At 36.7% G+C, this 10,870-nt stretch overlaps 1 protein-coding gene across 2 annotated transcripts; it reads right to left on the bottom strand.

The window, feature by feature from the left end:
• Window positions 1-588: 588 nt before the first annotated feature.
• Window positions 589-7,315, bottom strand: paqr5b (progestin and adipoQ receptor family member Vb). 2 transcript variants are annotated; one of them, XM_043243456.1, is made up of 8 exons: window positions 7,143-7,313; window positions 6,723-6,850; window positions 4,654-4,859; window positions 3,184-3,310; window positions 2,146-2,190; window positions 1,757-1,853; window positions 1,115-1,259; window positions 589-925 (listed from the first exon to the last, which is right to left on the bottom strand). In XM_043243456.1, the coding sequence occupies exons 1-8, from the start codon at window positions 7,194-7,196 to the stop codon at window positions 666-668; spliced, it is 1,062 nt and encodes a 353-aa protein (XP_043099391.1). In that variant the 5' UTR covers window positions 7,197-7,313; the 3' UTR covers window positions 589-665. The 2 variants fall into 2 exon arrangements, with proteins under 2 accessions (XP_043099391.1, XP_043099392.1); XM_043243457.1 differs by lacking the exon at window positions 2,146-2,190 and having other exon boundaries at window positions 7,143-7,315.
• Window positions 7,316-10,870: the final 3,555 nt, after the last annotated feature.

The raw sequence follows: 10,870 nt of genomic DNA, 5'->3' as shown, positions 1-10,870 counted from the left end.
CACAGGTAAATGTGCATATATTTATTTAACAGTGCTAGTTCATTTGTTGAGGTTGTCAGTACATAAAAGAAATATGACCACGCATGAATGAAATAGTGGAGCGTGTTACAGTTGAAACTGTTGTTGTAGGAAACTCAGATTCATTATAGTGAATTGGTTTATCCCAAACGGTCCTTTTATACAGTATGTAGTGTGCTTCATTCTAGTGAAGCAGTTTATTCTAAACAGGAAAGACTGATTCATTAAAGAAACAGGTTCATCCTAAACGGTCTCCTCTCTCATTTGTAGCATAGAAAAGTCTGATTCATTCAACTGAATTCATTCCAAATGCATGCTCTAATATATAGCATAGAAAAATTGGACTGACGAAATAATGACCAGTCTGAGTATATGCATAGAAGTGTGATGGTTATGTAAATGTAATAATAATTTAATAATTTAATAAACACTACTTTGGCACAACCTCCCACTAACACCCAGTGACCTTCCAGAGATTCAGTGCCTTTTTTTAGCAGAATTCATGCAGTAACACATTCATTACTCTCTGCTATTTCAGGTTGCATAGCTTGGTACAACCCCTCTTGGGGATTTTTATAACGTAATACCCAGTAAGAACGTCCTAGATATATTTTCATAATAACCGTTGTAACTGTCTCAAGTAGCATTTAGTGCTTGCATTTCTTTCCTTCAGTTTTTGTTGGGTGTGTTTCTGAGGAGCCGTACAACAGAGGTAGACTATAAAGACATATGATCCCCAGACTGATGCAGACGCAAGCCAGAGCCGATCCAACAGTGTTATTAAACGTGATAGGAGGAGCAGCGACCAGCAGCTGTGGCTGTCTCAGCACCATGTCAGCTTCAATGGCCTTCATCTGGAAGTGTGTCCCAATTATTGCACACACGTGAAACAGTTGATGGCTGTGGCCTGTAGGGGTCAAAAGAGAGCCATTCACAAGACGTCCTCGAAAAAATACCTGTGGTCCTGCTTTACTAACTAGTTCGCACCGAGTATTCTTAGATGAGTTTGTGAATAATACAAAAATGCAGCACTAGGAATATACACTATAAAATATACAATGATTATTTCATATTTATGTGAGCTGTCTTTAATTACCTATGTAATCAAAGCGCCCAGGTGCCAGTCTCTCAGGTAAGTGTGTTGCAAACAGGAAGCTGGTGAGAAAAGCCAGCAATGTGTGATAAACATGAATGGAGTTTGCTTCATTATCAGTGCAACCCTCACCTACACACAGAAACAACTAGAAAGAGGCAACAGAAAAAAATCACAGGTCAATCCCTGTATTGTATTCATATACTCAAATAACATGCATTAACATTTGAAGAGTTTAGATGAAAAAGCCTTTAAAACCCATCTTGGTCAAAAACGAGATATATATGATAAGATGTATCTGTTCATCAAGTACTTTTACTTTGCTAAATGCCAGCCTCAATCTATTAAAAGTACCAGTACTTATACAGAAACCTAAAATAAGCCAGAAAGAAATGTTAATTTAAAACAAAAAGTCAGACATACTTAGAGGCTTTTGCATCTGAACAATGATTTTAACAATGCAATAAAGTGTTTTTCAAGAAATGTGGCACTGGTAATAAACAATTACGTTATGATAAATAGATAAAACACTAATTCCCAATACAAATCATACCAGCTTCATTGGATATTAGTTTTTTAACTGGATTGATCTTTGACTGAACAGCTCGGGTATTTGTGTTGAATGTACAGTATGCTGAAACTTACCCTGTAGAAGAGAGGAATGTTGTCAAACAGGTAAGGGTAGGCAAAGGCAAGAATTCGCAACACTTTACTCAGCCGTGGGCTCTGTCTCTCCAGGTATCTGACAGGGAGAGAGAGAGAGAGAGAGAGAAAGACATTGTTATGTTCATTAATGATAACATCGGTTTCAGTGCCGGTGGTGGGGTTATGTAATTGTTAGTAGCAGTTAAGAGAGGTTGATTGTTCATAATCCCAAAAACACATCACCACATCATTAACAAAATTAGGTGGAAGTGTTTTGTGTTATAGCATTTTAATGGGTTAAAAGGCAGATAAAGAAAACATATTAGTGAGCGCTAGAGGATTCACGCACGCACACACACACACACACGCACACACGTTTAAACAGTTACCTTTCATCGGTGTCATGGTTATAGTGAAGGAATGGTATGCCAAGCCTTAACAAAAAAATTGTAAAATTAAAATAATATTAACCTATAAAACTGCCATGTCACGTTTATATAACAAACCTTGTATTAAAGACACACTATTGTAGCACAGATTGAATTTACAGCATGTCTTTATTTAAAATGTGGCATACACCATTTACTTTCCTGATGCGTCAGTGTTGAGGAGTTAATGGGAATGCCATACTACATTTTTCAGTATAAGGTATTTTAAGAGTAGTTTACTTTTTCCAATAACACTCGTCCAATGAGCAGTGATGGAGCAAATGTTATATTGCTAATATATGATAAAAAGGAGTAGTATAACACTCTCCGGTAAATGGTCATCTAGTGATTCAGTTCATCCCAAATGGTCCTCTCTCTTCAATATGTATGCATACTTCGCCATTTTACAGTATACAGAACATAGTATTTAAAGAGAGTAGTACAGAATTCGCAGCTAATTCGCAATAATTGTAAAACAGTAGGCAAAAAAAAGAATAATTATAAATTAATGATAATTACAAGCTTTTTAAAGTTTGTCTGTTGGATGCTTATTATCCCGTGAGGCCATGGCAGAGGACACGTGAATGGTACGTCCAGATTACATACTACACACATTCATACTGTATAGAACATACGGTTTTAAAGCAAGCACTTATTCAAACAAAGTACCTGCTGAGGTGCAATTTCAGATCGCCAGCATTAAAAAAGCGAAGCATTGTAATTAATGCAGTGCTCCAGACAAATTATGTAAATTAACAGATCGAAAGAAAGGTTTCAGAATGAGTCGTCGTAATATAGCTACTGTTTTCGATGTATGTCAATTATGTAAACAAGGGTGTTTTTGACATATTTAGTATAGATTTGCCTGTTTGAGTTTGATATTTTCACCCAAATTTATCTTGTTCCCCATACTCACTCATCAGAGCTACATAACCAACATACCGGGGACCTGCATCTGTGTTATCAGTACGGCGGTGTGTTAGCAAGGAGGATCATTACCTGGAGTAGCAGGCCATGCTGGTTGCGAGGATGGTGTTTAGCACAGCTGCAGGAATGTAGTATGCATGAAATGTGCCGTTCACCCATGCGTCAGGAAAAACATATGCAGAGTAGCTGATCGCTGAACCTGCATCAACATCCAATCATTCACATGAATACAGCTTAATGCGGTGTGGAGGATTTGGTAATGACGTGTGGAAGCATGTGTTTTTGTGGCGCAGTAAGTCTATAAGGTTTTCTTGTTTTAAAATGGTTTATTAACGCACAAACACATACACGTTGCAGGTATACCACAGGTGCGATAAGTCTGATTGTACTCATGTACTGTACACATGCTGAATTTATTCATAGCCATATTAAATTAAGATGATCTGTTAAATGTAGTTAGAGATGCACAATATGGCGATATTATACTGATTATTATAATTTAAAATGTGATGTATTTAATTCAATTGAAATGTGATGTACTCAGTACTCTCCAGTCTGACATAATCCTTCAGAAATCATACTAAAATGCTTATTTGCTACTAAGTTAATATTGAACCACAATTATTAGAAATGGTTCTTAATAGTATCAAAGCTGAAAACATTGTATTTTTGTGAAAAGCTTGATTTCTATGTATGTATTTATTTATTTATTTAGATTCTTTAATGAGCAAAAGTTAATTGAACATCATTTAATATTTTTATTGTTTTTTTATTGTTATTGTTTTCAATGCTTTTTCTGGTTACTGTTTCACAACAACAACAAAAATAATAATAATTACAAAAACAATGAAAAAAATTAATAAAATAAAAATGCTTTTTGAGCACCAAATCACTATTTTAGAATAGTTCCTGAAGGATCATGTGACACTGAAGACTGGCGTAATGACATTTGAAAAATAATTACATTACAAAATGTATTCAAATAGATAACAGTTAAATTGTAATAATGCTGTACAATATTACTGTTTTTACAGGACATTCCAGACATTCCAGGCAACAAGTGTATTTTTATATTTGGATTGGCTTTGCCTTCATCTAAAGCACATTTAAAGTTAATATTTAAAAATCGTTTCATAACACTGTTCATTTTCTTTTTAAGTCTGAATATAAATATGTATTTTTCATACTCAAGACAAAAATATTGTGATGCCTAAATTGACTTTAGTATTTTGTTTTTGATTTATTTACACAAAACATAGTTTTGATTTTAATTATAAATTTACTAGCTTTGGCCATAAGTTTGAGTAATGATCAACTTACATGTGCTGGACAGAATTGTATTACCTTATCATCCCTAGAAATAACAGAGTATATTGTGACATATCTGCATTTGCATTAATTGCGCAAGAATTCCATTGTGTCTGTTAAATATTGCCGTACAAAACGTTGAACCATGAACTTTGTCTTTATGGCAATATTTCGTATAACAAGCCAAGGAACCGATAGTGTTGAAGTGAAAGCACCTGTGCGTTCCTTTCTTACCGAGGCTGTACAGGCTGAGCGCTCCGTAGTCAAAGAAGTAGCAGATGTGGCGAGCGCGGGTAGACATGGTGCTGAAGGTGTGGGCACAGCTGGAGGCCAGAGGATACACACAGCAGGAGAACAAGAAGACCAGCAGAGGCCATGTGTACGTATCGTACCACGCATCCTCCATCAACAACACTGTCATCAACTTCCAGAGAAAATACCTGACGGAGAAACAGAGAGGGGTGAGATGATGACACACGGTGATGTTGACACAGCACTGTAACGCTGCAACTCACAACAAACTATTAATACAGTAAAACAATAATTCCATGAAATTTTCTGTTAGCTACATATAGCTACAGAATCGAAGCAAACTTGTTTTGCTGTGGAAATCAAAAACAAAACAAAAGATCGGGTAATAATAAATTGTATTCAAATGTTGAACCTGCCCAGACTTGCTCACATAGTTTGTTACTATAGGGATGCATTTGACGGGAGGTCATAGACACAAACAGAAGTGAATGAGCGCACACACACACACACACACACACACACACACACACACACAGAGGTTAGTATTATCAGTTTAGGTTTCCATAGGTCTAGTTTAATCTGTACAGAGCACCTGTAAGGCTGGTTTCTATGCTGTACAGTATGTACAGTAAAGATAAGAATGAATACAGATGGAGTTTTTAAAGGAGGTTTCCAAAGGCATCTTACATTACAGGTTCCCACCCAGAGAAGTCATATATTTATTATAAAAACACACAAATTCGCTGGGCTTGCTATTTCTATTGGAATATAACATCTTCTACTTACAAAGAGCATCTTCTGCAAACGTCAGCTTTGCCCCAAAATATTAGTATGGATTTAGAGTTGCCTTATTAAATCTAGTCTTTATATCCAGATTTTCGAGATATGAAGTTTACAGGTCTGATTTACTTTTGCTTGCTTTAGGGATCAGTGAGTTTAATATAACCAAACATTAACACAGAGTCAGGTTACAGATTCCAAGTTTTGTCCTATTGATTTACTGTCAGTTGACTGTGTATTTAACCATTGTGTGGGATCAGAGGATGTGTTAGCTTTGAGATATGGTGTACTTTAAATAGACGAGTGATGGAAAAAATGTTTTTGCAATGAACTGTAAATTTACATTTACATGTAAACATTTAAAATATCAAACAGCAGTCAATACTGCACTAGTGAGTTATGCTGGAGTAGAACAGTGAGAGATGGTGAAAATGTTATTATATAATATTATTTAAACTATATATATATATATATATATATATATATATATATATATATATATATATATATATATATATATATATATATGCTACAATAAGCATAATATGCCTATAAATAACTAAAACATATAGCAAACTAACAATAAAAATGTGTTTTACATTTTTTTAAGTTTTTTACGGGATCCTTTTTCTTCTTTTTTCAACATAAACACTTGATAAAACGCGAATGAACTGAAACACATTGATAACAAAGAGGATTGAAATGAACTCTGTTCACAGACCTCAGATGGAAGTGAAGCAATGACAAAGCGCAGGCTTAGGAATGAGGCTTAGCGACACTTATGATACATAAATAAACAAATAAATAAAAACGTAGAACATAAAAAAGCCAAATAAACCAATACAATTCAAAAATCACAGGTGAGCAACTCTCCAACATGTTAATATCTGGAGGACGCTTTGGGGAGAAGCACACTAGGAACACATTAACAGTGATGGCCGATCTTCTGTCATCCTCCAGCTAGGAGCAGCTCAGCTGGGGTTAAAGGAGATTCTTGAGTCAAACTACTGCGACTCTCAGCACACCATGTACACACACACACACACACACACAGTCAGTCTAAATACTGTCGGCGAAACACAGGGCCATTGTGCTGTTAAAGTTGTGTGAGTTCGTATACTATCTGTGATCTGTTACTAGATAACAAAATTTATTGTAAAAGCCATACTGAGAAAGTGGCAAAGGCATATAGATATATATATAGAGAGAGAAAGGAAGCATGACAGATAGAGAGTGAGAGAGATTGCGCAAATGAACTCGTTTCACTGTACCATGTTGGTAGAAAGTGTGTCCAGACATTGAGGGTCTCATTGGTGAGCTGAAAGAGACTAAACACACAGTCTGTGGCTGAACTACGGGGGTGTCGATATCCAGAGATGATGCTGTCCTCCTGAAATGCCTACCAATGGGAAAAGAGTCATGCAGACAGCTTGTTTAATGAAGGCAGCAAAGCAGTTCTCTCCACAGACAAGCTAGCAAAATAGCGCAAAGCATTAATATGAAAATGTCTGGGTACCTTTAAACAGTTTCGCATCAGGTTGCATAGTTATAAGAGGGTAAAGAAAAAATCAAGTGATTCTTGACTTGACCTACCATCAGCCTTTCTGTACCAAGAGCACCTTTAACTACTACAGCTAGTTTAGTATTTGTTCATTGTGGTAGTTTTGTGTTTGTTAAATGGACAAACTTACTTTAGGCACTTGGTGGACATTGAAGACACGCTGAAGCTTGATAAGGCTGAACATGTTCCCCAGATGAACGGCCCTCAGTGCTCGACTCAGACATACATCAACACAGCGGCAGGTGCAGAGAGACAAATGTACATACAGACACTCTTCCACTCCACCTCATCTGAGACTGACTCGCTTAGCCCTGCCCTTTTCATCACACCTACAGACATCAGCCTCTATGATAAACACACACACACACCCCGACACACCGGCTAGGTGAGAACGCTCGAGCCATTCGTGAGCACATTGTTTCATAGGTCAGAGTTTCAGTCCAAAAATACAAGAGCTGTTGAGTTTCCATATTGAGTGCAATTCAAATGCCTGCAGAGTTTTTCACAAAAGTTGTTTTTAACATAGATAATAACGTTTCTAGTGCGTCAGATAAGCATATTAGAATCATGTCTGACGGATCACGTGACAACACTGAAGATTGTTCCGTTTTGGAATAAATTACATTTTACAACACACTGAAACAGATATTGTAATATCAGTAGAAACTGTAATGATATTTCACGATATTGCTGTTTAACTGCATATTCAGCATAGATTGTCTTTTGTTTTTAATTTAACTAAATGAAACAGTCTGACTGATACCAAACATTTGAAGGGTAATGCGTACTGTATGTAGCCTAGGTAAAATCAATACAAAGACAAATATTTAAGAATTATGTAAGCAAATGCTGATTGAAAGTATTTAGAAAATCTGATTTCCCTTTTTTAGCTCCTAACGCTCTCTGTAGGTTTAACAGGTTTCTCAGAGAATTTTTAACTCATTGTTCGACTCAAGCAGGTGGGTGTAGTATACATAGCGTATCTGAAACACAGGATTGTCCTATTATATCTATGCAGAAAACTGCTGGGACAGACCCCCACTTGCTCATTCAGGGTTTGGAGTTTCAGGAAGAGCGAAGTTGTGTCATGAATGGAGGGCGTGAAGTGACATATATTTACGTTAACCCATAACATGCTTAAACAGAGCAGTTACCATTCACCTGTCTATATTAATACAATGACAATACAGTAACAACATTTCTATTCAAGGACACGATATCTTAAGCAAACTGTAACCATTAGTAGTGTATTTATTACCTCTCGGCAGAAATGAGATGCGTATTGGGAGGGAAAGCTAAAAGCAAAATGACTAAGAAAAAAAAAAAATTATAAAAGGCGAGATCAAGGGGGGAGAGAAAGCACACTTCATTAACAGTATCAGTATTGTTATTTCCTTTAGTGTGAATTTTCTGGCACCCTTTAACAATAAAGTCATCACAAAGTGTGATTTAGGGAACAGTGATACATAATCTACTAATTATGTGTGATATTATAATAGTTAGAATTATATAATAGGTTTGTAAGATTATTAATAACATTTACTCTGAATACTTTGTATGTCAAACAAATAGGTCAAATAATCAACCTTGTCCTGTAAAAATGCTTTTCTATTGAAAACATATCAGTACGGATACATTGTGAGATCGAAATTACGAATAACCACAAAGCAGTCATTGCGCAATATGTTTAAATATTACAACAGAAGGTAGAATGTAGAGTTGTTGAAGGTGTGGGTGAAGTGGTTTTGAGCGGTTATGTAACAGTAATGCCAATTGTCACCCCATGATGGCAGCATTTTCTAATCTGAAATAATCCACCATCCGGTGCCATGTCAAAATTCATATTCAAGACGTTCAGTTTTCATTTTATTTATGGATTCTTGTGTTAAATGGTTTATTTAAATCCTCTGTGAAGGTCTTTATGAAGGAAACATACAGTCAGACACACTGATGATGAAAATAAATATAGTCGCTTCAAAGGGGAAAATGGAAGAAATGTAAAAAATGTGTGTGCGTAAAATGTAAAGTGTACACACACGTACACACACACACACACACACACACACACAAAACCAAACATATATATAAAATTCCTTTAGCCCCAATTTTAAGCAAAATATATCTGTTTACACCTCAAATCTGTTTCTATATTCGCTAATGAAGGACATCGACTGGGAGGAGCAGAACCAAATGTTTACGGCTATGAAATCAGTAATGCTATTTAATCTCTTTTTTCTCTCTTCTGCAGTTTAATATGATAAGACTGTCTACACCCAGCCTAAATCGGGAGTTTGGTTTGCAAAGGAGTTGCATACGACTTATGATCTAAAAGGCTATTTAAGAAACATATCCAACATAACACTGGCACTTGTCCAGTCTTCCTAGATTAGCCAACAAGGACGTTTGTTTTATCACTGCAGCGTCTCTCTCATTACCTCTCGTTCTCTATTCAGCTCAAACACTCTTCATCTGCTTCATTAAGTGTGTGTTTGTGTGTGCATCGTCTGGAGGGCAAACATGAGAGGATGTGTGTGGGAGTAAGCAAGGCTATGTGTGTGTGTGTGTGTGTGTGTGGCCTTGCTTACTGCATAATTAAGCATCAGCAGCAGCGGTGTGGAGGGCAGATGCAGACAGAATCAAACAGTGCTGGGTGGAGGGCACGGCCCACATGACCCCCCAGACTGCTACAATATGCTAGCGTCAACTCCTGCCTCCACATCTGTCTGTCTCTGATATCTTTGTCGCTTCGGTCGCAGTGATATTACCAAGGGTAAAATATATCAGAACATCTCAGGGTGTGCCGGATGAGAAGAGTCTGAACTCTGCATAGCTGAGGTATTAGGTCATAAATGGGAATTGACACAAGTAAGTGTGTGTGTGTGTGTGTGTGTGTGTGTGTGTGTGTGTGTGTGTGTGTGTGTGTGTGTACCTCTAAGACACAAAAGCCACATCACTCATTGTGTCCTGTTACAATGCCAAACCAAGCAGACAACTGAAACGCCTGCTGCAGACATCAGGGAGGCAGACATGAGTTGAATGTAATGAAACACTCAAGAATAAACTGATATTTGACAGTTCGGTGTTAGTCTGGGAATTGTTTTGCTGTGCACTGCAGGTATGTGTGAGCAAGTCAATCTCTGAACAAGTGAAAGACATTTCAAGGCAAGATACCACAGGTGAGTAGAGGGGGGAAATTGTAACTAATAGATATCAGCATATATCCCCAGTTGACTAACCACAGAACATGAAAACAGTTGATTTGTATTATAAAACGCCGTTTAAATACGCAAATGATGCCATATCTGATTAAGTATGCACTTATTTGCTTACAATTACAGGGCAGAATTCTTTGTTTAAAAATTATTTCGTTTTTGCGACATTTTTTAAAGAGGGGATTTTGGATGTATTTTCTATCACGCCATTTAAATAAATAATTGTGAACAGTCGTGGGAAAAAAAAATCACCATGTTAACCAAGTTAAATGAAGCGAAACATACATGAACAGTCTCTCTCAGGAAACTGAAAAGGTTGGTATAAGTGATATTAAAGTGGGCATCAGTGGTTTTGCCTGTAATGTCTTGCTTAAAAAAAATAAAGTATGAAAGAGAAAGAATATGGATCTGCTCATTACTCAAGATTTCCTTTTGAAGGGTTTTGATAAAAAAAAAATCTGCTGCTCCTAATGAGACAGAAAAAAATACAGCATATATAGCAAAATACATGCAAGACAATTGAGTTGCCCTCGGGAGCAGTGTGACCAGTGTAGTTTAAGCAGAAGCATGATTTGAGTCGCACATGGATCGGCACGGATTGGCTCGTCTAATGATCTTATTTGATCATCTCATCTTTGTCTAACGA

The sequence above is a fragment of the Puntigrus tetrazona genome, chromosome 7, assembly GCF_018831695.1.
Source record: "Puntigrus tetrazona isolate hp1 chromosome 7, ASM1883169v1, whole genome shotgun sequence".
Lineage (NCBI taxonomy): Eukaryota > Metazoa > Chordata > Actinopteri > Cypriniformes > Cyprinidae > Puntigrus > Puntigrus tetrazona.
The sequence above is the reverse complement of the archived record's forward strand: the minus strand, read 5'-3'. Positions and strand labels throughout refer to the sequence as shown.